The sequence below is a fragment of the Podarcis liolepis genome, assembly GCF_965112155.1.
Source record: "Podarcis liolepis genome assembly, chromosome: W".
Taxonomy (NCBI): domain Eukaryota; kingdom Metazoa; phylum Chordata; class Lepidosauria; order Squamata; family Lacertidae; genus Podarcis; species Podarcis liolepis.
In genome coordinates, this window is record NC_139568.1 from 7,013,807 (window position 1) to 7,041,500 (window position 27,694).

Below are 27,694 nucleotides of genomic sequence, written 5' to 3' on the forward strand. Positions count from 1 at the left end.
CCAAAATCAATCTTCTCAAAAAAAACAACAAAAAAAGCTTGATCACTTCACATCTTTCATTCTTTCTAATCTAGCTTGAAACATCTTAATTCCTATCCTTACATATTTAAATCCTAAGCCTATCTCATATTTGCAAGCTTTTCCAGTTAGGTTATCTTGACATAGTTAGCTAAATAATCTTAGAATTTTGTCCATTCTTCCTGGTACTCCTCCTTCTGGTCGCGGACTCTTCCCGTCAGGTGGGCTAGCCCCGGGATTCTGGAGAATCCCACACCTCCCCTCTTGACGAAGCTGCCTGCAAAGCTGATCTGCCGAGGAAATGTCCTTCTGCAGGTATGGTTTCAATCCAAACAGCAAATACTAGTGGTCAACTCCAAAAGTGCGGTCAAGAAACCCTGCTTGCCAAAGAACAATTGAACGCACCCTTGAAGCTCCTTTGCAGCCATGTCTTTACCTTGACACCACGTATGATGCTAGATGTGGGGCCTGCGGGCCTGTCAAGATTCCCCACCTCTGCTCTATCTAGCCCGGCTGATGTTTTCAAATGGGGGTTAAAGCTGTGAAGCTGTTTGGATGCATGACTGGACTTGACTGTGGGCATTTCATTGTGCTGTGTCCCAGAGCCTTAAGGATGGGGTGGCCTAGGAACCTAAGCCACCAGGTATATAAAAGTGAGGTCCACTCCAGCAAACTTCATCCTGGATAGCACAAAGAACAATCCAGCCCTGGGGTGCATAATGAGAGGTCGAGGAATGCCACAATGGAGAGAAGCCCATCACCAAGAGAGCTGGCACAAGGGCTGAGAATTGTATCCCGCCTGCTTTCCACAGTAGCATTCCTACTCCCCTTCTCCTGATTTGGGGCAATGGGAGAGTGAACTCATTCCCCGCTTCTTCTAGTGGCGAGTCTCAGAGAGCCGCTTTGCTAGGGAGAGACAGACAATGGTTGGGAACACTTGGGTTCTTCTGAGCCGCTCTAAGGAAGACCGTATGCTGGATGTCCCACCCGCTGCCGCTCCACCAAGGTGCCACTATACTCACAGCAGGAGTTTGTAAGAGCGAGTCGGTAGCTAAGATATAAATCAATTGGGACGTTTGGAACCTGCACACCCCAAAACAGGTACTGGATTCCAGCCCACACCCATCCTTTCAATGGTACCGTCCCCCTCAGCTCACCTGGTGGCAGGCATTCTGGAAGAGGTGGTCCACCAAAAGCCAGATCTCCTTGGCCGCTCAGTGGAGTCATCACCATCCTGGGGTACGATATCCAGAAACTGCTTCTCCTGGAGGTCCAATGACAAGCGGGACTGGCATGAGAGCCTGACAGAATGTGTGCCTGTATGCATTCTTTCCTTGCTCCAGCTGGGTGGACAAGTCTTGCCCTCTGAGGCCACAACTAGGGCTGGGCGATAGCTGGCTTTCAACACGGTGATATATCACTAGCTAAACATTGCAATACACCAATATAGCACGATGTCTGAAATAGGATGGAGCTATGTAGAGGCATTGGCTGGCTTCACGGTTTCCCCCGCATTGAGATTTTTGCTGCCCCCTGCAGGAGGGCAGGGGAAAGCTGAACCGGCAGAGTCCACAGGGGCTGCAGGAATCTCGAGAAACATTGTCTGGCTTCACAGTTTCCCCCCACATGGTGTTTTTTGCATAGTACACACACACACACACACACACATCATGATTCACAATATATTGCCAGGTCAGAAATTATGAAACCAGTCTCACTATCTAGACTTCAAGCTGATTTGAAAATATATCTATTTTGACGTATCGCCCGGCCCTAGCCACAGCAAGCATCTCAAGGGGGAAAACAAAAAACAAATTGCTCGCACCCTAAAACCCAAGCTCCCCCTCCCCTATTAATATGCAGCTCGTAATCCTCCCACTCCGGATGTGCAGTTCACCCAAAAGCTTACTAAATATGCAGCTGTGGACATGAGGTTTGGCTAACATTTTATTTAAATTGCTGGAACCTGCCCTGGGACCTTAGGGTGAAGGGCAGGAAATAAGTAAGAAAAACAGCAACAAAACATGGATGGGCCTTCATAGGTTGATGGGCTGCAGCCCCAGCCAGCATGATGAGATGATGGGGTCACATGTTCACCACCCCTTGTCTAGAGCACGTTGCAGAGGCAGTGGTAGAAACTGAGCAACAGCTGGAGCCCCAGCCCACGACTTTGTCTGGGCAATGCAGCACACAGCAGCTGGTGAACCATGCCTCCGGTCTCCTTCCCATCTTCCTCTCCAGAAATGTTCAGGGTGGTTAGTTCTATCTCAAGCTACCACATTCAAGAGAAAGAGAAAGAGAGGAGGGGGGAGCAAGAGAGCTTTAGGAGCACAGCAATGGCAAGCAGCCCATCACTAAAAGGAGTTGGCAAGGATGGAGAATTTGATCCCCTAATCCCCAGGGCAGCTGTTGATTAGGACCCAGTTCATCCCCCCTCCCCCCCGCCAATACTCCCTGCCTCTGAGAGAGAGAGAGAGAGAGAGAGAGAATTGGTGTGGGGAATGACACATACTGTATCAGAGTCTTAGTGCAAGAGTAGCTGGTGCCTGCTAAAGAACACAGGAGCCTTGCTGGGTTAGATCAGCATTTTGTTCCCACAGTGGCCAACCACATGCCCTTGGGAGTCCATAGGGACACGGGGACAAGAGCACTCTGTCCATCATGTTCCCCAGAAACTGGTAATCAAAAGCATTAGGGTGGCTATCTAAAGAACTTTTAACTGAGTTAAGATTAAAAAAGGATGTGTACAAAAAATGGAAAAGGGGGGAAACCACCAAAGAGGAATTCAAACAAATAGCCAGCACGTGTAGAGACAAAGTCAGAAAAGCTAAAGCACAGAATGAACTCAGGCTTGCTAGAGAGGTTAAAAGCAAAAAAAAAAAAAAAAAAAAAAAAGGCTTTTATGGGTATGTTCGTAGCAAAAGGAAGAACAAAGAAACAGTGGGGTCACTCAGAGGAGAAGATGGTGAAATGCAAACAGGGGACACAGAAAGGGCTGAACTCCTCAATGCCTTCTTTGCCTCAGTCTTCTCCGATAAAGAAAACAATGCCCGACCTGTAGAATTTGGAGCAAATGATTCAGCAAAGGAAACGCAGCCTAGAATAACTAAGGAGATAGTACAAGAATACTTGGCTAGTTTAGATGTATTCAAGTCTCCAGGGCCAGATAAACTGCATCCAAGAGTATTAAAAGAACTGGCAGATGTGATCTCAGAACCACTGGCAGTCATCTTTGAGAATTCCTGGAGAACAGGCGAAGTCCCGGCAGACTGGAGGAGGGCAAATGTTGTCCCTATTTTCAAAAAGGGGGAAAGAGAGGACCCAAATAATTACCGCCCAGTCATTCTGACATCAATACCAGGGAAGATTCTGGAGCAGATCATTAAGCAAACAGTCTGTGAGCACCTAGAAAGGAATGCTGTGATCACCAATAGTCAGCATGGATTTCTGAAAAATAAGTCATGTCAGACTAACCTGATCTCATTTTTTGACAGAATTACAAGCCTGGTAGATGAAGGGAACGCAGTGGATATACCCTACCTTGATTTCAGCAAGGCATTTGACAAGGTGCCCCATGATGTTCTTGTAAAGAAGCTGGTAAAATGCGGTCTTGACTATGCTACCACTCAGTGGATTTGTAACTGGCTGACTGACTGAACCCAAAGGGTGCTCATCAATGGTTCCTCTTCATCCTGGAGAAGAGTGACTAGTGGGGTGCCACAGGGTTCTGTCTTGGGCCCGGTCTTATTGCACTTGGGCAAAAAAAATGAGAGGCACAAATACAAGATGGGGGACACCTGGCTTGAGAGCAGTACATGTGAAAAGGATCTAGGAGTCTTCGTTGACCACAAACTTGACATGAGCCAACAGTGTGACGCGGCAGCTAAAAAAGCCAATGCAATTCTGGGCTGCATCTATAGGAGTATAGCATCTAGATCAAGGGAAGTAATAGTGCCACTGTATTCTGCTCTGGTCAGACCTCACCTGGTGTACTGTGTCCAGTTCTGGGCACCACAATTCAAGAAGGACACTGACAAACTGGAACATGTCCAGAGGAGGGCAACCAAAATGGTCAAAGGCCTGGAAACGATGCCTTATGAGGAACGGCTAAGGGAGCTGGGCATGTTTAGCCTGGAGAAGAGGAGGTTAAGGGGTGATATGATAGCCATGTTCAAATATATAAAAGGATGTCACATAGAGGGAGAAAGGTTGTTTTCTGCTGCTCCAGAGAAGCGTACACGGAGCAATGGATCCAAACTACAAGAAAGAAGATTCCACCTAAACATTAGGAAGAACTTCCTGACAGTAAGAGCTGTTCGACAGTGGAATTTGCTGCCAAGGAGTGTGGTGGAGTCTCCTTCTTTGGAGGTCTTTAAGCAGAGGCTTGACAACCATATGTCAGGAGTGCTCTGATGGTGTTTCTTGCTTGGCAGGGGGTTGGACTCGATGGCCCTTGTGGTCTCTTCCAACTCTATGATTCTATGTGGTTTGTGATAATAGTGGCAAGAAATAGCCACTGATAAACATATCCTCCATGATTCTAAATGTCTACAGCTGTCCAAACTGACAGGCACCACTGTCTCCTTGTGGCTAGGATAATACACCCAAGTAGATCTGATTTCGAGAGGAGTGACATTTCCCTGAGCCACCCCAAAGCAGCCACTACCGCTTCCCAAATGCCAGTGCTCTGGTGGTAAGAGTAATCCAGAGTGGCATAGCCTGTGCAGCAGTGGCTGAGCACAGAGACAAGGAGAAAACTGGCTCTTGGGGCCAGAGGGGGCTGGCGCCTGCATCATGAGACTGGGCTTTCTGCCTCCCATGCTGCCAATCGCAAGCGGACCCAGAGTCAAGCAGCGCAAAATCAGTGACAAGCAGTGCTGGCAAATTCTGGTTTCATCTCCGTTCTCCTCTGTCGAGTTCTACAAGGGCCACGTTGAGACTAGGGAAGAGACCAAAGCAGAGAGCTAGAGCCACCACCTGGACTGGATTTGAGTCAGAAGGCAGGCAGGTGCGGGTTGCCTGAGAGGAAAGTCAGGTTGGTGGGGTAGTGCCTGGTTTGCCCTAAGGGACCAGCTGCCACTGCATGGAGCAGCTGCTGATCGTTGACAAGGGCAACTCCATTTACGTGCCTTCGAGGCACACGCACACTGCCGCAAAGCTGGAAGGGGCACTTGAAGGGGCAAAAATGTCCCCCCCCCCAAGCACAAAAGCAGCAAAGTGGCATGGAAACAGCATATCGACTCCCTCCCAGGAGCTTTGGCACCGACCTGTCAGGCCTGCGGAGAGTTGGAGCAAGGAGTTTTGCAGGGAGGCTGCTGGTTTTCAAAAGGCCTTTCAAAAGGACTTCCGGAAGTTTAGAGGGTGTTTGCAGGCTTTTCCGATGCTGTCCCCAATATACGCAATTTCATTTAAACGCACGGTACCTCGGAACGCAACCCCCGTGTAAACGGGGCGTTGCCTGTGTTAGGATATTTCCGTTCCACCTTAAAAGGGAGCAGGCTTTTGTAAGCAACAGAGTCTGCGCATGTCCTATTCACAGGATGTTTATGCTTGCTGTTTTTCCTTTCGTTTTCTCAGTCGGCTCAGAGACGCTGACAGAATGGATGTGTTTTCTTTTGTTCTGTTCATGTTCTAATAAAGTCTGTAAATTATGCTCTTCTGCTCTTCTGCGGTGCAAGCTTTTGACTGTGCTTTCTGCTGAAAGAGGGTGCACCCAGCCTAGGAATGTGGCTAGGAATTCCAAAGGCTTTGTGCCCCTAACTGTTGGATCTGCGTGACTACGGGAGGCCGATGGAATCTCCGAACTCCGGCTTGGGGGCCATGATGGACGTTATCTCCCTGGCAGTTTCCCAACAACAAGGTTTCGGGCCCAGATTCACGGCACCTACAGGAGAGTAAAGCTGCAACAGACTGCGTTTGAGAGGTATGAAGGGGGGAAAAGCGAAAGGGACGGACGCTTTTTCTGTTATACCTCGGCAAAGAGCCTTTGATCTACGGCAAGGCTTAATTGGCCTGGGAGCCGAGCCAGAAAGGCTTCGTGATTAATGGGCTGCCAAGATAAGGAGTCTTTGAAGGCATAGGGCTCACGGCTCAAGTAAAAGGCTGAGATGGATCTCTTACAGACCTCAGAAACTGCTCCGTGTCCTAAGTTGGATGGGCAGAATTATGAACCCTGGGCAAAATGGTGTGAGAGTTTACTGCGTCAGTTTGGGGTGTGGCATGTTGTTTATGAAGCCCCCCCAGTTCCTCTGACAGAGAAATGGAGATCAGCTGATTCGAGAGCGATGGACGTAATATTCCTATCCGTATCTCTTGAGGAAATTAAGACGCTGGCTGGCAACACCACTGCACGTGGAATGTGGTCTGCTTTAAAAAAAGCTCACAAGCCAATAATCCCAGCCCAGAGTTTGACTGCATCGGAGGTCCTAGCTGTTTCCCAGAATGCGAATGAGTGCAGGGATGCTGAGGGCACCGGTTGCAAGCTGCAGGGGGAGCTGACCGTCACGTCATCCCAGGCAGCATTCCAGCCTCCAGGGGGAGCCAAGGAGTCGGCAGCTGAGAGCTCTGGTTCTCGTGAGAACCAAGGCCATCGCCTTTGCAGAGGCCAGAAAGGCAAAGGTAAACAGATGCCTACAGATGGCCAGGAGCAGAGGGAGGGTGAAGAGCCCGCGGCGCCAGGGAAAAACAAAGCGTTGTTTACTGGCACAGCTTCACCAAAGGCTAAAGGCACGTCTGCTGACCAGAAGCAGGGGGGCAAGCTGCAAAAGCCCACGCCAGTGGAAAGCAAGGTTTTGCTTGCTGGCACAGCTTCACCAAAGGCTAAAGGCACGTCTGATGGCCAGGAGCAGCAGGGGGGCAAGCTGCAAAAGCCCACACCACTGCCAAACAAGGGTTTGCTTGCTGTAAAGACTGCTCCAACAGCCAAAGGCAGATTTATTGTGGATTCAGGCTGCACGCGCCACATCTCCAAGGACAGGCATCTCTTTATCTCCTTCAAGCCTCAGGAAGGTGAGATCCACCTGGCTGATGGAAGGACGTTGCAAATTGCAGGAGAAGGGACTGTGAAACTTGCAAGTCTGCACACTACCATCAGTAATGTACTTTTTGTTCCAGGAGCGGCAAGCAACTTGTTGAGTGTCCCACAGCTTACTGGGCGTGGTTTTCAGATTTCCTTCAAGAGGAGCGTCTGTGTCATCAGTAAAGGCAAAGAGGACTATTTGCATGCAAAGTTTATGGATGGTTTGTTCCATATAACTTATGAGGACACTGTTGTTGTATCTAATGCTGATTCTTGTTGTGTTGCACAAACTAACAAAGTTCTTCATGCAGGTTGCATTCATGATGCGCATCGAAGGTTTTGTCACCTCTCTTGGAAGGCACTGGCCAAGATGCCAGAGGTGGTTGAGGGTTTGAACATCAAACCCTGTAAATTTCACATGAAATGTGTATCCTGTGCAGAGAACAAGGTGAAGGTTGCTCCAAAAGGCAAGGAGTCTAGCAGGCAGGCTTCCAAACCCTACCAGCTAGTGCATGCAGACCTGGTAGGGCCACTAGCGCCCTCTATAGGAGGAGCAAGGTACTTCATGATTCTGATTGATTCCTTTTCCGGGTACATTCATGTGTATTTGCTCGAACAGAAATCGCAAGCGTTTCCGAAGTTTAAGGAATTCTGTGCTTGGTTGGAGAATGTGCACGGTAAACGTATTTCTTGTTTTTTTACTGATCGGGGCGGGGAGTTTACTTCTCAGCAGTTTGAAGCTTTCCTGACTGAGAAGGGAATCCAGCATGACATGTCAACGCCCAGATCGCCATGGATGAATGGGCTTGCGGAGAGAGCAAATCAGACATTGCTGCAAGGAATCAAGACCTTGTTGCATGATGCCAATCTCCCTGATAAGTTTTGGGGGGAGGCTTTGGGGAATTTGGTTTACAGTTATAATCGCAGATTGTCATCACCCATTGGTTGTACCCCCTATGAGAAGATGTTTGGTAAGAAACCCAACACCAAACACATGAGAATTTTTGGTTCGGACATGTGGGTACGCACACAACAAACCAACAAGCTTGGGAAGCGTGGGGCACATGGTTTGTTCATGGGGTACGAAAAAGGTGCATACAGGGTATGGATGACTAACTCGGAGTCCATTAAGTTCACAAGGAGTGTTGAGTACAATCCTAAGTGGGGGGAAAATGTGGGAATTTTCCAGAGTTACCCAGAGGAGGATGAAGGTGATGTCAAGCAAGCAGCTAAAGATGAGAAAGCTGCTGCTGATGAGGATGAGGATGATGATGATGAGGATGAGGATGATGAGGATGATGATGATCAGAGTTCGGATTCCAGTTCAGTGGGCGGCGCTGCTGCTGATGTCAGTGAAAGTGATGACACAGCAGACTACCAAAGCGCAAAGGCCTCAGTCAGACCATCTGATGCGTCTGACAATGAACTGGAGGAACCACTGTTCACCATTGGTCACTTTTCTCCTAAGAAAGAGGAGATGAGTCCAGAAGACTTGCGTCTAGTACGCAGATCTGAAAGGGCGACCAAAGGCAGACCTCCAAAGAGGTATGCTGATGAGTTTGCTAAGACAGCAACTGCTGTACTTAGTAGCTCAGAGAAGGTATGGGAACCTTCAAGCTTCAAAGAGGTTCAGGAGTTGACCTCTAAAGATGCTGAGCCTTGGCTTAATGCCATGAAGGCTGAAGTTGATTCCTTGAACAGGAACCAAACTTGGGAATTGGTACCGGTAGTCCCAGGAATGAGACTGGTTGGCAGCAAATGGGTCTTCAAGGCCAAGACAGACCAGAATGGCAAGGTAGTCAGACACAAAGCCAGATTGGTAGCCAGAGGTTTTTCACAGGTACCAGGACAGGATTACCACGAGACCTACTCACCCACAGTCAAATATGAGAGCATTCGGCTGATGCTCAAGGTCGCTGCGGAGGAGAAACTGCATGTTTCCCACCACGACATTAATACAGCTTTTTTGTACGGGATTTTGAATGAACAGCTGTTCATGCTTCCACCTGATGGGATGGAGATACAGAAGGGTATGGTCTGTAAACTGCGGAAATCCTTATATGGTCTTAAGCAGAGTGCCAGGTGTTGGAACACAAAACTCACTGAGACATTGCTTTCTCTAGGTTTTCACCAGGGCAAAGCTGATCCATGTGTGTTTGTCAAGGAGGAGGGGCAAAACAAACTGTATTGTTTATGTTTTGTTGATGATCTTCTGATGTTTTGGAAGAATCAGGCTTTTTATCAAAGCACCCTAGCTCAGCTGAAGGAGCACTTTGACATGAAGGATCTTGGTGAGGTATCCAACTATCTTTCTCTGCAGGTGGAGAAGGACCAAGCAGGTAATTTTCTGGTACACCAAACACAGAAAATTGCTGATGTGTTAACCAGGTTGAATTTGGTTGATGCAAACCCAGCAGACACACCGATGGTGACAGGTTACCAGGTAGACAGTACTGCTGAAGCGTTTTCTGACACAACGCTGTACAGATGCATTCTAGGCAAGCTGAATTTCATTGCCAGATGTTCAAGACCTGACATTGCTGTAAGCTGTAATCTGCTTAGCAGGCATGCCAACAATCCTACGGTTCAGGATTGGAAAGCTCTGAAGCGCATAGCCCGCTATTTGAAAGGGACTATGCACTACAGGCTGAGGTTCACCAGTCAGAAGACTGGAGGTCTTGAAATCTTTGCTGATGCAAGTTTTGGAAGTGACACCACGGATGGTACAAGCACTTCTGGAGTATGCTACATGTACAACCACTGCCTGTTTGACTGGTTGTGCAAGAAGCAAACAACAGTGAGCCTAAGTTCCTGTGAAGCAGAACTCAATGCTCTGTCATTTTCACTCATGGATTGTGAATGGTTGATGCAACTGTTTAAGGACATCAGGGTGTCTGTGAAATGTCCTGTACAAGTGTATCAAGACAATAGATCGTGTTTGGCTTTGCTGAACTCCGAGAGTTGCAAGCAAAGAACCAAGTACTTGCAGATTAAGCTACATCGTGCGAGAGAGTGTATTCAGAAAAGACTGATTCAGGTGTCCTACATGGCAGGAAATGAAATTCCTGCTGATCTGTTGTCTAAGGTTGTTAACAAAGAACAACTAAAGGTTTATGTACAAAAGTTGCAATTGGGTGAACCACAGGTACAACAGGTTACACGGAAAGGGGGAGGATGTTAGGATATTTCCGTTCCACCTTAAAAGGGAGCAGGCTTTTGTAAGCAACAGAGTCTGCGCATGTCCTATTCACAGGATGTTTATGCTTGCTGTTTTTCCTTTCGTTTTCTCAGTCGGCTCAGAGACGCTGACAGAATGGATGTGTTTTCTTTTGTTCTGTTCATGTTCTAATAAAGTCTGTAAATTATGCTCTTCTGCTCTTCTGCGGTGCAAGCTTTTGACTGTGCTTTCTGCTGAAAGAGGGTGCACCCAGCCTAGGAATGTGGCTAGGAATTCCAAAGGCTTTGTGCCCCTAACTGTTGGATCTGCGTGACTACGGGAGGCCGATGGAATCTCCGAACTCCGGCTTGGGGGCCATGATGGACGTTATCTCCCTGGCAGTTTCCCAACAGCCTGTACCTGATTTGAGCCCGCTACAAGAACATCTAGAGGATAGCAAACCAACTGTTACCTTTTCTAGGAAGCTGTCTTCTCCCTGAGATCAGAGGAGGAAGGCAAGAGCAAAAGACAACCAAGGGTGTTAATGGCACAGGCCCCGAGAAGAGAAAGAAACAGCCCGTTGGCTGAACAGTATCTGGGCAGATGGCAGGGAAATGCACACAGCGAAAGGGCAGGTGGGAGGACCAGAACCTGGGATGACTCAGTCAAGGCAAACAAAGGGCATGAACAGCACACAGGAAGCGGATGCACAGCTACAGAAGCTGAAGCTGAATGCAGCGGAGGACCCCCAGCCCCCACATTTCTGAGTGGATGAGCAGCTGTTTTTCAAGCAGGCAAGCAGAGTGGGAAGGGTAGACATCCAGCACATGAACCTGCCAGGTAAATCAACCCCTTTCCCTACCAGGTCAATAAGTCTGGTGACGGGAACTTCGCCAAGCGGCTGCCTCATCCAGCACAAGGCTTCCAAGGAGGTCCCGAAGCAGCTTGGTAGGTAGCTCCCACTGATGGTGAGGAAATAGTCCTTGCCACGGTCAAGGTGAAGGACAAAGCTAGCCTCAATCTTCTCTTCCTTGCGGACGTACACATCCAGGGAAATGTCCCCCGTCTCACCTAAAACGGGAGGAGGTCAGGTAGATACACTCTTTGGCACAGCCAAGTTGGCTTGTCTGTAAATTAAAAGTGAAGACAGTGAAGAATTGAACAGAAGGACACAATAGGAGCCTGCTGGATCAGGCCAATGGCCCATCTAGTACAGCATCCTGTTCTCCCAGGTGTATGGGGGAAACCTTAACTTCAAGAATTAGGAGAAGAAGCGACTCAGTGTTGGCTTTTTGCAGTATGGTAGTGCTGCAGAGAGCTTGCTGGGGAGACCATGCATTAAAAAGGGACTTAAAAGTACTTAAAGAAGGTTTTAATAAGAAAATCAAAAACTCCATTTACACTAAATACATCAACAAACCAGGCCCAACCACCAACCCATCCCCCAGGGTAATGGGAGAGCTAGGTGCTGCTCCTTATATACTACACCCAGATGCTGACACACCTTAATCAAATACAACTCAGCAGCACCTGCTATGCTTCACAGCTGTAAAGCTGGGTCTTGTTAGTTTGCTCTGGCCCTTGCTCCGGCCCCTTAAAGACATACACATGGAGTGGAACAATGATGAACCTTTACATTTAAAGAAACCATTCAACATTTCCCCTGCGGTTCATCATTGTGGAACAAAAACATAAAGCATACTTTGTACATGTTTTTCATGTGTAACCTTTGGAAGTGCTTTAGTAAAAATGTCCGCAATTTGATTGTCACCTGGAACATATTTAAATACAACCATTTCATCAGCAATTAGTTTCTTTACAAACTGTAAACGTAACCTTAAGACTCTAGTGCGCTGCGTATTGGTCTCTGAACACAGGATAGCAAGGCCGCTCTGGGAATCAAGGTAAGCTTTTACTGGTAGTGTTACTTGCATCTGTAGGTCTGCAAATACTTGCAGATACCATTCTACATCACGAGTGGCCTGAACGCATGCACATAATTCACTCTCAGTTGTGGAGAGACAAATAATGTTTTGTGTCTGGGACTTCCATTCAAATGGACAACCGTTGTAACAAAACACCATACCAGACACACCCCTGCAATTATTTTGTTCTACTGCATGAGATGCATCGCAGAAAATTTCAAAACCTTTGTCAATACTTGTTGTAAACTGCAACCTATAATGTTTGGTATGTTTAAGGTACATTACCACTCTGCTCTTAAGAGCAGAGAAACATTGTGTGGCTTTTCCACAAATTGATGCATCTTTTAACAAAAGCTTAACTGTTTCATATTTTACACTTAGTGAATAACACAAATCATAATCTTCGCCTGGAATTTGTTGAAAACCCCTAGCAACTATTTTTGCCTTGTACCTTACAACTTCATTTTTGTCATTCATTTTAACTCTATAAACCCATTTTGAATCAATAAGTCTCATATCTGGGGTTTGTGGTACAAGAGACCAAGTGTTATGCCCTTTTAAAGAAGCTATCTCAGAGTTCATAGCTTTATACCAATTTGCAGCTTGGTGCTTAGGTAAATTCTGAACACCATTGTAGCTTTTTGGCTCAAAAACCGCCTTATTGGCATACACAGTATTAAAATGTTCATCTGCAAAACGTTGTGGCTTCTGCCTCTTTCTATCTGAACGTCTCAGTCCGGAAGGAGAGTCAGACTCCTCAGACTTAATGGGACTGAGTGAACTACTAGTTTCAGGTTGTAAATCATCATTGTCAGACTGAAGAGGTGCCTGTAGGCTAAGCTCACGGTCAGAAAACTCAAGAGAATCTAACCTCCCCTCAGGTGCCTGTGACTTTAAATCAAACAAATTATCAGATTCAACAGGCTTTTTGTCTTCTTCCATTAATTCAGAAGCACCATCCCCTGCTGCTGCTGCTCCTGCTTCCTCTTCTTCCTCAGTATCATTTATACCATTAGTATCTTGGAAAACAGCAACTCCATTCCAATTTACAGTTTGTATCATGCTTCTGGTAATATGAAATTTGCCAGTTGCTGGTATGTAAATTCTGTACGCCCCCTGCTGGTAGCCCATTAATTTTCCCTGAACACTACGTTCACCCAATTTCTGCTTAGCAGGATAATGCATAATTACATCTGAACCCCAAATACGTAGGTATTTCAGATTAGGGCGTTTTTTAAACAGCTTCTCATAGGGGGTGACATCTAAACCAGAATGATAACTGCGATTTCTAACATAACAAAAGGCATGGAGTGCTTCAGCCCAAAATGCTTTGGGCAGATTAGCATCGTGCAGATAAGTTTTAACCCCTGCCTGCAAGTCACGCTGCACAACTTCAACAAGCCCATTTTGCCAGGGACTTCGGGGGCAAGATAACTCATAAGTAGTCCCCTGCGCTTCCAGGAATTTCTCAAAATCCTCAGAAACAAATTCCCCGCCCCGGTCAGAAAACAGGTTCTTAATAGGTTTGTTAAAGTGCGTTTTTACCCAGTTGCAAAAAACCTTGTACTTCTCAAATGCTTGGGACTTCTCAGCTATTGCATAAGTCCAACAATATCTACTATACTGGTCTATCAGGGTAAGCCAGTACTTAGAACCTCCTAATGATGGTGGGAGTGGCCCAACTAAATCACAATGTACACGCTCAAATGGCTCAGTTACTTTCCTATCTAAGCACCTACCCTTGCGTGCAACCTTAATCTTATTCTTGCAACAGGATAGACATTTACATGGTTTTAAGTTGAGGCCATTGACAATATTCTTTGTCTTAATTACATCAGCAAAATTCAGGTGTCCCAGAATTCTGTGCGCCTCGTGGACACACCCAGAATGTGGCCTTACATTCCTCAACCCCTGGCTTGACTGTGCTGCTCTGCAATTTATAGGCGATTGGGAGTAGGTGTGAAAATACAGTCTATATAAACCATCAGATTCCCGGGCATACAATAGACGTTTGTTCCCATCGAAAAACTCACACATAGACTAAGAAACGCACAGTTATGCCTTGACGAGCAAAGCACCTTACTGATAATAAATTGTCCATTGACGGGCAGTAAATGCAGTTCGCTATTGTAATGTTTAAAGAGTCAAGTTTAACAGTACCCCTGCCAAGCGACTGCAGGACTTGTGAATTGGCTAAATGTACATTACCAATTTCCTCTTCGAAAGAAATAAACAAGCTTCGATCATTGCAAACGTGCTGAGATGCTCCTGAGTCGATGACAAAAGACTTCCACTTGGCATCTTTAATTCTTTTACGATCTGTTGTCCGAGCATGAAAAGCTCGCGGCTCGTTTCTGTCTTTACAGTACGATGTTGGCTGCTGGGCTGACAACCGTGATTGACGAACAGAAACAGACTTGGGAGTACTTTGCTTTCTTTTGGATCTGCAGTCCCTTGCAAAATGTCCTTGCTTATTGCAGAACCAACAACGCTTTGCAGCTTTAAATGCAGTTGTATCACCACAGGTTTGCATATGGTGTTCCTCATTCTTTCTGGAAACCGGAGTGCTTATGGCACAAGCCTCCCTTCTATCCAACTCGCCCATTAATCTTGCCGTTACCCCTTCCACAGTTAATTGTGCTGGTGGAACGGCAGATATCTGGCTAGCTATACCATCAAAGTCCTCATTAAGGGAACATAGAATGATAAAAATATACTGAATATCAGGTATCTCCATGTCCCTTCGAATTAATTCGCCGCGTATTGCCTCCAGACATCTCAAGTGTGCTGCCAAATCACCACCAGGCTGCAACTTCGTCTGGTACAACTGCTTGAAAAACGTCAATGCAGACGCTGACTCTTTTCTAACATGCACTGCTGCAAGACTGTCCCACATTTCTTTGGCAGTTTTCTTATTCCTTATATAGACTACTTGCTGGTCACTGACTGCCAAATTAATTATCGCCCTGGCTTTCGCATCTCCTTTCGACCAAGCATTAGTTACAGGGTCAGGAGGGTCATCAGTTACATATGTCCATACTTCTCTAGAGGTCAAAAGCACCTCCACCCGAAAAGACCATAAACTATAGTTCTCATCTGTCAGCTGTGGGAAGACCAGAGCCTTCTCAGCTTCAGGAACGCAGTCAACCATTATGGATATCTTCCAGACCCACAAAAACTACGCTAACAGGAGAAGGAGTTTTCAAACCTTTCTCAGAGTCCAAAAATATGCAGTCATCCACTCAGCAGCTGGGCCCATAACCAAAGATGTTGGCTTTTTGCAGTATGGTAGCGCTGCAGAGAGCTTGCTGGGGAGACCATGCATTAAAAGGGGACTCAAAAGTACTTAAAGAAGGTTTTAATAAGAAAAACAAAAACTCCATTTACACTAAATACATCAACAAACCAGACCCAACCACCAACCCATCCCCCAGGGTAATGGGAGAGCTAGGTGCTGCTCCTTATATACTACACCCAGATGCTGACACAACTTAATCAAATACAATTCAGCAGCACCTGCTATGTTTCACAGCTGTAAAGCTGGGTCTTGTTAGTTTGCTCTGGCCCTGGCTCCGGCCCCTTAAAGACATACACATGGAGTGGAACAATGATGAACCTTAACATTTAAAGAAACCATTCAACACTCAGTTCCCACCCCCACCCCACTTTCCTCTCTAGTCCTCCAAAGCAGCAGCTGCACAGAAGATGGTGACAGGATACTGGGGGGTGAGAGAAAGTGATCCTAACAAAAGAATATAAAAAGGGAAAGGATTTTTGCGCCCCCAATGTTACTTTCTTTTTTAGTTAGTTTACATTTCATTGAGTTTTTAAAAGTTTGGCTAGTTCTATATGATCCCCAAGATATTTTTGTGCCTCCACAACATAAAAATACGCATTGTTTTAAAAAAGTAATTTTTGGACGGAATGCTCTCACTGGTTCCCTGCGATGCCAAAAGGTGTTTTGGGACCCTCCAGCATTGTTTGGCTTCAATTCATTTGTGTGTGTGTGTTTAAAGCTGGTCACACACACTTTTACACTTTGGGCTCAGCTGCTTTGACGTGCGGCCCTTGGAGGCTTGAGCATGGGGCAATGCAGCCCACAAATGTTAAGCCTCCCCTGCTCTACCAAACTCCCAAGGTTTGAGGGAGGAGGGTTGGGAAGAGGAGGAGAAAAGGAAGGCCTTCCCTAGATGAGCCTTGGGGTCCCTTTCCAACTCTACACTTCTCTGATTCCAGAGAGAGACGCGCTGGGCTCCAAGTATCCCTCGCAGGGCTCAGCGCGAAGCCATGGCTTCCAATCCTGGCTGTCACTGAGCTTGGGGATAAAGGAGAAGTGGAGGGTGACCTGCCCGTTGTTTGTGATCTGGAACTTCTCCTTCTGCAGCTGCCGGAACTTCACATTCTCAAATGGAAACTGGAGAGCAAAAGGGGGGGGGGAGGAAAGAGAGTGCTTGCCTTCAGCAGAGGCAAGGAAACGTGCTCCAGGGGGAAGTTTGTCCTTGGCCCCGGGCTCTCGTTTAGGGGACTGCACATGCAACAGGTCCACGTGGGGCTCTCCAGATATTGCTGCACTTGCCACTGGCCATGTTGGCTGGGGATGATGGGAGTTGTAGTCCAGCATCTGGAGGGCACCACGCTGGCTACCCCTGGAGTCTTTGCCTGCGAGGAAGAGGAAGAGGCTGCCGCTCAGTGGAAGGGCATCTGCCTTGCCTGCAAAGGTCCCAGGTTCTATCCCCAGCATCTCCAGGTAGGGCTGGGAGAGATCCCCCAGAAATCAAGACTGAACTGAGCTAGATGGGCCAAGGGCTTCTTTCCCCCCTGGTCTTTTTGCAGCAAACCCTCTTTAAGGGGTTGGAGAGGATCCTATTCGTCTTTACCTCCCTCCAGGGAGGGAAGGAATTCGTTCTCCATCCTGTCCATCAACTGAACAATATCCTCAAACACTTTCCGGTACCGTCGGTCAGCCACAACCTTCACCTATGGGGGGAGGACAGAGCACATTGTTGGGGCTATGGACTATAGGGTGGGGGCATGAGTTAAGAGCAGAAATGCCTGATGCACCCCCCTGTTCCCAGCCCTGAAAGAGGCAAGTACTGTAACTCTGAGAGCTTCCCCAGGATGGCAGCGGCTGTGACTTCCAGAGCCAATGGGCTGAAGCCAAATGCTCCATGCCAAGTACCACAGAAGCTCCATTGCATGAATGGAGCCAACGGTTAAGGTATACAGTTCAGCCCATGTGGTCTGCCATGCCTGCAGGACCAGCGTGTACTCAGAACAGTGGAAATTGGAAGCCTAGGGATTTAGCAGAGCCAAAACCTGCCCACTCCTTGCACCGGAAGTCATTGGCCAAGGAGGAGCTCTGTGGAAAGGGGCCTGGTTGTTGGTCAGGGCCTGCCCAGATTCAAGGAGGTGTCACATGGCAGGCAACTAAAAACCCTGAATAGACGATAGCCCTGGCCAGGGCAGGTGTTACCCCTGTGAGGAAGAGGGAGCTGACGGGCTTGTGGTCGCTCCTTTTCCATTCCATGTGGCTTCGGTAGCTGAGATGATTCACGCTGCCTCCTCTCCAGAGGATTGGCTCACACCATGCTGGCACACGGCACTTCCCACTGCAAGGAGACAGGAGAGACACCAGGACTGTTGGACTGGCTGAGGCAACACACAAGGCTCACACAGTCAAACTTTGGCTCCACACACGGCCTGTGATCTTGACCACGGTCAACAGCTGGAGATGATGGAGCTTGGGAGTCCAACTTCTGAAGGGGCGGACCTTGCAGGTGTGCAGGCATTTTGCCTCATGGAGAGAGTTGTTAGGAAATCAAAAGCTGCCTTCTACCAGGTCAGAATGAATTTCTGACCTCCCCCAGTTTGGATTCCTACATTGCAAGGGGTTGGACTAGATGACCCTCGTTATCCCTTCCAACCCCACAATTCATTAATTAAGTCTCCTCCGGCTGGCAGCAGCTCTCTGTGGCCCAATCCTTTTTCAGGTGGAGGTGCCTTTCAACTTGAGACTCTGCATACAAAGCATATGGCACACCACCAAATGATGATCCTTCCCCAAAGCAAGGGGCCCCATTATTCTTGTTCAGACACTATTTTTTCAGTGATCCAAAAGAAGAAGAAGAAGAAGAGTTTGGATTTGATATCCCGCTTTATCACTACCCGAAGGAGTCTCAAAGCGGCTAACATTCTCCTTTCCCTTCCTCCCCCACAACAAACACTCTGTGAGGAGAGTGGGGCTGAGAGACTTCAAAGAAGTGTGACTGGCCCAAGGTCACCCAGCAGCTGCATGTGGAGGAGCGGAGACGCGAACCCGGTTCCCCAGATTACGAGACTACCGCTCTTAACCACTACACCACACTGGCTCTCCCTTTCTGGCACCTGAAATGCTGCCCAAAGGAGCCTGCCGTTTTCCGGCTTCGTCACTACATGTTCCGCCTGTCCTTTTGATTTCCCCATTACTACAGCAAGAGCAATGAAACTAGCAGGCCTAGGTGGCTTCTGACAGTTGTCAAGAACCACAAGAATATGCCAAATCCTGGATGGTGAGGCTCAATGGCTACTAGCCATAATGGCCACAGAACATACTCCACCAAGAGAAGCAGTATGGCTTGGAGGAGGGGAGCGTGCTGTTGCACTCAGGTCCTGTTTGTCGGCTCCCCAAGAGGCATCTCATTGGCCAATGTGAGAACAGGATGCTGGGCCAGATGGACCAATGGCCTGATCCAGCAGGGCTGCTCTCATGCTCTTATGCCCTGGCAGACTCATCTCGAGAGAGCACCAAGTCTAATTCCCAGACTTCCTTGACACAAAGAGGATTCTCATTCAGCCTGCTGCACCTTTCAAGGAACTGCAACACCGCTTATACACACCACGAAACAGAGGATGCTGGTTATCAGGACAAATGTGGGGAAAAGGAGCCAAAACATTTCCAGAGACTTTGAGCAGGGATGGCTTGAGGAAGACAACATATCACAGCCTTGCATTTCACAACTCGCCTAGCAGCCTTTGGCAACCCAGAATTCCATGCAAGCAAAGTGAGCAGGTGAAGGAGAGCTGGATCTCTCTCTTCCTCTGTGGCTTGGTGTCCATTCTGGCTGCAGAGGAAAGGAAGTCCGTCCAGCCCTCAACTCTAGCCCTCCTCCAACAGCTTGCTTAGCACAAAGCCATGTTTAAAATATATTTTTTACTAGCCTGCTCAGGAGGATGGAAAGGCAGGACACTACTAGTATCTCCACAGACTAGGAAAAACAAACAAGCCTTGCAGAAGAATGATTGAGAGGACTTACTTACAAAGGCTCAACTATCAAGCAGGATCTGTTTTAGAGTCGAATTTGTACGTCGGGATGAACTTGATCTCTCCCTCTGTGAAATCAGCAAAAGCTGTCTTTTGGGTACTCTGAATGTTTAGCTAAAGCCAAAAAGAAATCGCTAATCAGCAGAGAAGCAAAAGACCCCCTGTTGCCTGACAATGGAGTCTATTAACAGCCACTGTTGTGCTGGAAGACCAAGGTGAAGTACTAGTAGGTTAAAGGTAAAGGTAAAGGTAAAGGGACCCCTGGTTGGACAGTGTTCTCGAAGCTACAAACATGAGTCTGACCAAACTGCGGGAGGCAGTGGAAGACAGGAGTGCCTGGCATGCTCTGGTCCATGGGGTCACGAAGAGGCGGACATGACTAAACGACTAAACAACAACAAAGGGACCCCTGACCATTAGGTCCAGTTGTGACCGACTCTGGGGTTGCGGCGCTCATCTCACTTTATTGGCCAAGGGAGCCGGCGTACAGCTTCCGGGTCATGTGGCCAGCATGACTAAGCCGCTTCTGGTGAACCAGAGCAGCACACAGAAACGGTGTTTACCTTCCCGCCGGAGCGGTACCTATTTATCTACTTGCACTTAGACGTGCTTTTGAACTGCTAGGTTGGCAGGAGCAGGGACCGAGCAAGGGAAGCTCACCCCGTCGCGGGGATTCGAACCGCCGACCTTCTGATCGTCAAGCCCTAGGCTCTGTGGTTTAACCCACAGCGCCACCCGCGTCCCTACTAGTAGGTTAGCCAAGTGCAAAAAAAGGGGTATACCTGCTGAAATCCTATCTTATACACACTTATTAAAGGTACAGGATGCTTGTGCATTTTTGCCCCATGTCATCTTAAATTACTTTGCTGCATCACACGACAGGAAAATCCTCTAACTCAGGAGCAGCAGACACGTGGCCCTCACAATGCTGCAGAACTCCAATTCCCATCATCCCTGATTACTGGCCATGATGGCTGGAGCCAACAGGAACTGCAGCTCAGTAACATCTGGCAGACCACAGGTTAGCCATACCTACAATATGCAATGTTATATGTACCAATAATCCATACAAACTGTTAACAACCACCAGAATACATCCCAACACTATGAGCAACTGCAAAACCATCCTCTTGCATCCTACGTTGGCTCCCGGGACGTTTCTGAGCACAATTCTGAGTGTTGGTGCCAACCTTTAAAGCCCTAAATGGCCTCAGCCCTGAAAGAGTGTCTCCATCCTCATTGTTCAGCCCAGGCATCAGGGTCCAGCACCGAGGGCCTTCTGGCGGTTTCCTCACTGTGAGAAGCGAAGTTACATGGAACCAGGCAGAGGGCCTTCTGAGTAGTGGCACCTGCCCTGTGGGATATCCTCCCGTCAGATGTCAAGGAGATAAGTAACTATACAGCCTTTAGGGAAGTTTTTAATGTTTTATGGTGGTTTTGCATATGTTGGAAGTCTGAGGCTGCCCCCCCTTGCCTTCTTTGCAGCATCCTTCTCAAAGGGCTAAGGCATGACTACGCTCACAGAGTTTAAATCCACCGTAAGGTGCAGCAATCAGGCCTCTGTTTCAACACAAAATACCAATGATCCTTATGCCAAGTGGGAGAAAGGTCGTCAACATGATGAACACGCAAACCTTGGAGAGAAAAATGTAGAACAAAAAGCATCAGCAATTTAATTGGACTTAATGGAAGTCTCTGCTCATAAGAACATGTGAGCAACGCAGATTTTCCAGACAGATGCAAAACCTAGAGCAGGAAACTTTAGACCTTTAGATATTGCTGGACAGCAGCTATGCTGGGGCTGATGGGAGTCCAACAACATCTGGAGCGTGTGCTGAGCTAGGAAAGCCCTCTAACTGGGAAATTGCAGAGCAGTCCTACTTATTCCAAGGCAACCCTCCAACTTAATTGGGACTTGCTTCTAATTCAGGTTGCACAAACCTGCAACCTTAAAAAGCATTTGTAGAAGTCGCAGTCATCCTATGTTCTTTGCTCCTAACTGCCTGAAAGTGGTTTCTCTAGCCTAGGCTGGGGTATCCCAGACAAAGGAAATAAACAGGGCAATATCCTAAACCACCACATATAACACAAAGATGTCTCTCACCTGGTCGTAGGTCAGAAGTCTCTGAAGCTCATTTTTAGTGATCAGATGACAATGCTGGAAAAAAGCAAAGCAACCACAGCTACAGGCTAGCTCACGGGGTCGGGGGTTGGGGGGCAGCCTGCTGCCACTTCTTGCAATATGTAGTAAGACTGATAACTAGGATTGGGCAGTATGATCATATTAGGCTAGTGCTCTGTGAACTAGACTGGCTCTTGAACTGCTTCCAGGCCCAATTCAAAGCATCCCATTTGGCCTTTCAAGTGTTTCAAGGTTTGGGGAAAGGGTACCAGAAGAAGGCCCACTTATGTTTGCACTGCCTCTCCACTGACTAGAATCCCTTTCCCAGGGAACTCCTGCTCTTTCAAGCATGGCAGGGCCTTTTCAGTCATGGCACCCGACCTTTCAGAATAATCTCCCAAAGAGGTTCACCTGGCCCCTGCTTTGATGTCCTTTCAGCAAAGACTTTTAGAATTTCCCCTGGTTCTTTAATTCATGGGCAGGTCACTTGTGGCCCTCCAAACCCTGCTGTAGTACACAGGAACATAGGAAGCTACCTTATATTGAGGCAGACCATTGACCCATCAAGCTCAGGACTGACTACATGGACTGGCAGCAGCTTTCAGGCAGAGATCATGCCCAGCCCTAGCTGCACACACTGGTGACTGAGCCTGGAACCTTCTCCATGCAAAATGGCCGCTCTGCTTTCGCGTTACTGCCCTTAACAAACTGCAACTCCCACCCCGATCACTGGAGAAGTTGCCTACATTTGCTATAATCTAATCTAGTACATCTCTGCCACTCGGTTTATGTTGCTCTCTACTGGCTGCTCTAGTAGAAACCTTAGTGGTGCAGCTGCAGCAGCAGGGATCGCCGACACTGCACCCTCCTGGTGTTGCTGAAGTGGAACTCTCATGAGCCCCAGTCAGCAAGGCCAGTTCTTAGCAATTATGGGAATTTTGGTCTATCAACATTTGGAGAGCACTATGCTGCCTACCCTGAGCTACACACAGGCAGGAAAGTTACAGAAACATGACTCAATTTGCTTCTCCAGATAGCGGAGACCAGCAAGTTACATCAGCCAAGGCTCTCTCCCTCCAAGCCCTCGAAACGCACTCGTGTTTCATGATTGTCAGCTGCGGCAGACCCTGGTCAGGGGGCAGGAAGCTCATTTGGGCACAGATATCCTTGTAATCCTGGTTTCGGCGCTCAAAGTCTTCCACGTGGGCAGCAAAGTGGGAATTGACCATGCAGAAGCTGGTATTGTTGCAGACAAGCCTCACGGCCACACACCCCTTGTTACCCTGCAGGGGCAGAGCAAAGATGCCTGTTAGTGAGCAAGCAGGAAAGAGGGGGAAACTGGTTGGCAGAGATTAGAAAAACAGATAGACAGACAGAAAGATAGACGTAGGGAATTCCGCTCTCAGGGTCTACTCCCCATCTTCCCCATGATGCCTGTGCCCACTGTCTCCCTCATCACTTCCTTGATGCGGCTGAGCTGGTCCTTCCGGACAAAGATGAGCAACATCATTCCGACTAGACGGACCAGCTGCACCTAGAAGATGCAAGGTACTGGGATGTCTACCAGCTCTGTTCATTGCTTGCTGTCCTGGGCCAGCTGGATGCAGATTGGAGTGGCAGGTGGCACCAACTGGGGATCCCCCAAGGGAAGAAGGCTCAGAGCCAGGGAACTGGTGGGGGGTCGTCAGAGGGAGAAGAGGGAGCAGACTGTGAGCAAGAGGAGGTGTTGGAAACTGAAGAGGCAGGAGGGCAGGAAGATTCTGTGACAAACAGCAGTCCAGAATCCGAGGCAGAAGTGGAGGCTGGAGGCGGGGGTCAAGAGGCAGAGATCAGGCAGGCTGCTGAAGAAGCCAGGGGGTCTCCCCATCCTGCTGCGATCAGCTCCCCTCCCTGCTGGTCTCCCAGAACACAGAGAAATTAAGAGGAGGGAGCAAAGACAGACAAGGTGTCAGAGTCTCAGGTTGCTTGGGAAGGACCAGGGGGAGGAGGAGACTTCAGAGAGTGGTGGGAGGGTAGCAACCTTCAGCCTTCACAACTACCTCACTGGGGCAAGAGCTGTTGGGAAAGGTTTCTGTGATCACTAGGCCTGCACGGTTTGGGTTTCTATGAATAAAGAATGTTGGCTTCTTTTGAATAAAACACCACTGACACCAGGTGTTTTTTCTTGCTGATCTCCTCCTCCTCCTCACTCCAGCTCCTGACAGCTGTCTGGCTGCTGAAGAAATGGGTGGGGTTGGACTTACTTTCTTGTACTTGGAATTGGAACGCAAAGCCTTTTCCACAGCTGTCAGCCACTCTTGCTCCTTTGTCGAGTCCAAGTAGAAGAAAGCCTCTGTGCTCAGGTCCAGCTCCTGGAACCGAATGCCCAAGTGCCAAAGAGAAGGATGTGGAACTGCAGGAATAGGACTCCAATCGGAACAGACGTGCTGGTTAAATTTGCAAAGGCAACAGGAGTGTGCAAGGGCAGGCAAGATCAGGACCAATAACAAACAAGTAATACCAGCCACTTCTTCCTCAGCTTAGCTATTCGGGGCCCCAAAGGAGCTTTGCTAATGAAAGGAAAAAAAGCTTTTCCCTTGTATTTTTTAAGATGTGTCAGCCAGCCTGATATCTAAGCACTATCCCAGTAGCCACAGGCAACCAGAAATTCTTTGAAGGCAAGTGAGTTGGTTGATCTCTCCATTCTTCCTTCACCTGGCAACCTGGTTTCCAGGCTGGCTTTCCGGGAGCAGAAAACCACCTCTCAGATCTGCTGTGCCAAGCTTGTTTGCTAGAAGATTACCCCTTAACACCCTTGTCCTCTTTGCAAACCTCCTAAATGGCTAGCCTTCTGTGTTTCCATGCTGGCCATGAAGGAATGGGCATTCCTGACTCTGAAAACAGCACAGAAATACAGCCTGTCTAGTAAAGGGGTAAAAAGAGCAAGCTAAACAGCCTCTGTAAAACAGTAGCATCTGAAGCTGCTAACCACATACTGATAAACATATCATAAAAGCAGACATGAAAAACAAATGGCCACTGGGTACTACTAACAGTGGGACACGGGTGGCGCTGTGGGTTAAACCACAGAGCCTAGGACTTGCAGATCAGAAGGTCGGCGGTTTGATTCCATGCGACGGGGTGAGCTCCCGTTGCTCGGTCCCTGCTCCTGCCAACCTAGCAGTTCGAAAGCACGTCCAAGTGCAAGTAGATTAATAAGTGCCGCTCCGGCGGGAAGGTAAATGGCGTTTCCATGCGCTGCTCTGGTTCGCCAGAAGCGGCTTAGTCAATCTGGCCACATGACCCGCAAGCTGCACGCCGGCTCCCTCGGCCAATAATGTGAGATGAGCACCGCAACCCCATAGTCAACCACGACTGGACCTAATGGTCAGGGGTCCCTTTACCTTTACCTTACTACTAACAGTACAAGGAAATAACCAAAGCAAAAACTCAAAAACTTTGTTTGAAGTAGTAAGCTTAGCATTATAAGGATGGCCCACACCAAGTGTTGGGGGGGGGTCACACCTCCCTGTCCTCCAGCACAGCTTTTAGGAGGAGTTCCAAAGGTTTTGCTTCAGTTTTGGATTAACTGCATCTTGTCACAATGTCTGAAGCTGCACAAACCGCTTCATTTGAACCCTGGCTCATTGAAACAAGCCAACTTCCAGTCGTGGGTTTACAAAGCTGGTAAAATGAACCACCATAGGATCTGGACACACCAAACTGTGGTTAATTTAAAATCCAAGTGGAAGCTTCCCAATAGGCTTGGGGTGGGGGAGAGGTGTGCAAACCTGGAGGAGAGGCTGCCGTTCTGCTCATAATATGAAGCCACGGTTCAGTATGTGGCACCAAGGAAAATTGCCCACCACAACTAATACTTTCAATTACCCACCCATGTGGCCTGAGTGAACAGGACAGACTTTGCCTGTCACCCAACAATAAAGCTGTCATGTAGATGTCGCTTTCTCCAGCCCCAACTCTGATACAGGTTCCACTGGTCTTTGCACTTTTGCATGATCTGACCTGAAATTCTGGGTGTTGACATATGCCTTCTCTCTCTTGGCGAGGACATGCTTGATGAGTCCCTCTCTCTGTCCGGACTGCGTATGTGTGGAAGGCACAAAGAGCTTGCGCATAGTGTGCGTCATTGGGGTTGCTTCTTGCTCATGCTCTCCTTGTCACGGATACGCCTCAGGGAGATGAGAACAGAACTCAAGTAGCCCTTAAAAGCAAGGAGGCGGGAGGGCACAGTACACCTCTAAGGCAACTTACAGCCTGCTTGGTGGCAGCGGTGGGGGTGGAGGCTCCCGGCGGGCACTCATTTGCTGATTCTGCAGGTTTCTTTCCTTCTCCATGAAGTTATCCTCAAATCCAAGAATTCCGGAGAGAGGAAAAGACTTCTGAGGTTAGAGAGGCTTCAGAACTGTTTGGGGACGTTTCGGGAAAGGAACTTAGAAAATGCTTAACTGCAGGAAAATGTTCCTGCCTCCGCACAGCACCACATTTGTCGGACAATTGCCTCTCAGCTTATGCATGTTTACGAAGGGTTGTGGAGGCAACAGGTCCTCCCCTCAAGGCCTTTTCCTCTAAAGGAGGTAGACTGGTCTTCTCCAATCCTCTGGCCACTGCTGAGTTTTCCAAACTTTCTGGCATATTGCGTGGAGCACCTTAACAGCATCATCTTTAACAAAATTTAATAGTTCAGCTGGAATATCATCACTTCCACTGGCCTTGTTATTAGCAGTGCTTTCTAAGGCCCATTTGACTTTGCTCTCCAGGATGTCAGGCTCAAGGTCAGCAACCACACTACCTGGGGTGTATGAGACATCCATATCTTTCTGGTATAATTCCTCTGTGTATTCTTGCCACCTCTTCTTGACGTCTTCTGCTTCTGTTAGGTCCTTTCCACCTTTGTCCTTTATTATGGTACTCTTTGTATGAAATGTTCCTTTCATAGCTCCAGTTTTCTTGAACAGATCTCTGGTTCTTCTCATTCTGTTGTTTTCCTCTATTTCTTTGCATTGCTCGTTTAAGAAGGCCCTCTTGTCTTTCCTTGCTATTTTTTGGAAATCTGCATTCAATTTCCTGTATCTTTCACTATCTCCATCGCATTTTGCTTGCCTTCTCCAAGTCCACCTTTCCTTTTGAAGCAAAATGTCATTGAAATGGGGGAGAAATGCCCTGCATGAAGTCTTGGGTTTGCAATTTGGGGAGAGGGAAGACTGTCTGCGGCGCTGGGGAGCGGGCAGGCTGGCGAGGCCCCCTAGATCTAGAGGTCCTAGGCTTCAGCCTACTTAGCCTATACATAAATCCGGCCCTGCCTATGTCACAGTGAGCACAGGCCCATCGATCATGTGCAAGCCATTCTGCGTGTTGGGAAGGAGCCTCCTGTTCTGGGCCAGGGGGAAGAGTGACACCAGCAGAAGACTGGGTGGTGGGGTCGAAGCTGATCCCAGGGAGCACGTGAGGAGTCAAGGCTTCCCGCATGAAGGCCTCGCTTCCCCTAGAAGTCCCTGCCTCCTGGTCTGTGTTCGCTTTCTTCTTCAGGTACAGTGCCAGCATGTTCTGGATGGTGCACCTGCTTTCGGGGGAGAGCTTGTAGAACTGGTCCACACTAGAAGAATAGCCATGAGACGGGTGAGACTCCTGCAAGGCGTCCCCAAAGTCAGGGGAACATAAGCGCATTTGAAGAGCCTTGCTGGGTCAGGCCAAGGCCCATTCAGTCCCACATCCTGTTGGCATAGTGGTTCCTTCCAGATGAACGTTTTTGTCAATTCATGATTGTTTCTATTCATGACAGTAGGAGGGCAGTTATATGTACGACTGTATTCAGTACTGTTCGTGCCTGCAAAGCTTTCGGGACAGACATACTCTGACCCTTCCAACCAGTGCCCCCTAACTTCCAGCTGAAACCAGGTACCTTTTTCATACCACAAACGTTCTTCAGTGGTGAACCATGGCATCTCAAATTCCAGGGGAGCCCTGTACGATGCCAAAATTCAGTGCCCCCACGCCTCTTAAAGTCTATTCAACATCATAGTTGCGGTGTCCCCTGTGGGGCCCGCAAGGCTTCACGCCAGGGTGACCAAACCAGTTGCACTCCCCTAAATCCATCTAAATGTAATTGGGGGGGGGGATTGTCCCACTTAAGTTGCACTTTATAGCTCAAGAGGGC

At 48.2% G+C, this 27,694-nt stretch overlaps 1 protein-coding gene and 1 long non-coding RNA gene across 2 annotated transcripts in view; one reads left to right on the forward strand and one right to left on the reverse strand.

Annotated features, from left to right (window-relative positions):
- Window positions 1–27,694, forward strand: part of LOC310697729 — an 861,879-nt gene that overhangs the window by 494,284 nt on the left and 339,901 nt on the right. The window lies entirely within an intron of this gene.
- LOC310697814 (inositol polyphosphate 5-phosphatase OCRL-like) lies at window positions 1,167–27,204 on the reverse strand (the record flags this gene model as incomplete). The annotated part of the gene is given in 16 exon segments (XM_083484445.1): window positions 1,167–1,225; window positions 1,228–1,282; window positions 10,666–10,689; window positions 11,056–11,259; window positions 16,341–16,532; window positions 16,997–17,095; window positions 17,592–17,727; window positions 19,429–19,532; window positions 21,523–21,576; window positions 22,596–22,846; window positions 22,954–23,074; window positions 23,784–23,966; window positions 25,506–25,669; window positions 25,672–25,709; window positions 25,792–25,919; window positions 26,905–27,204. Coding segments are annotated over 16 exon segments (2,112 nt in total).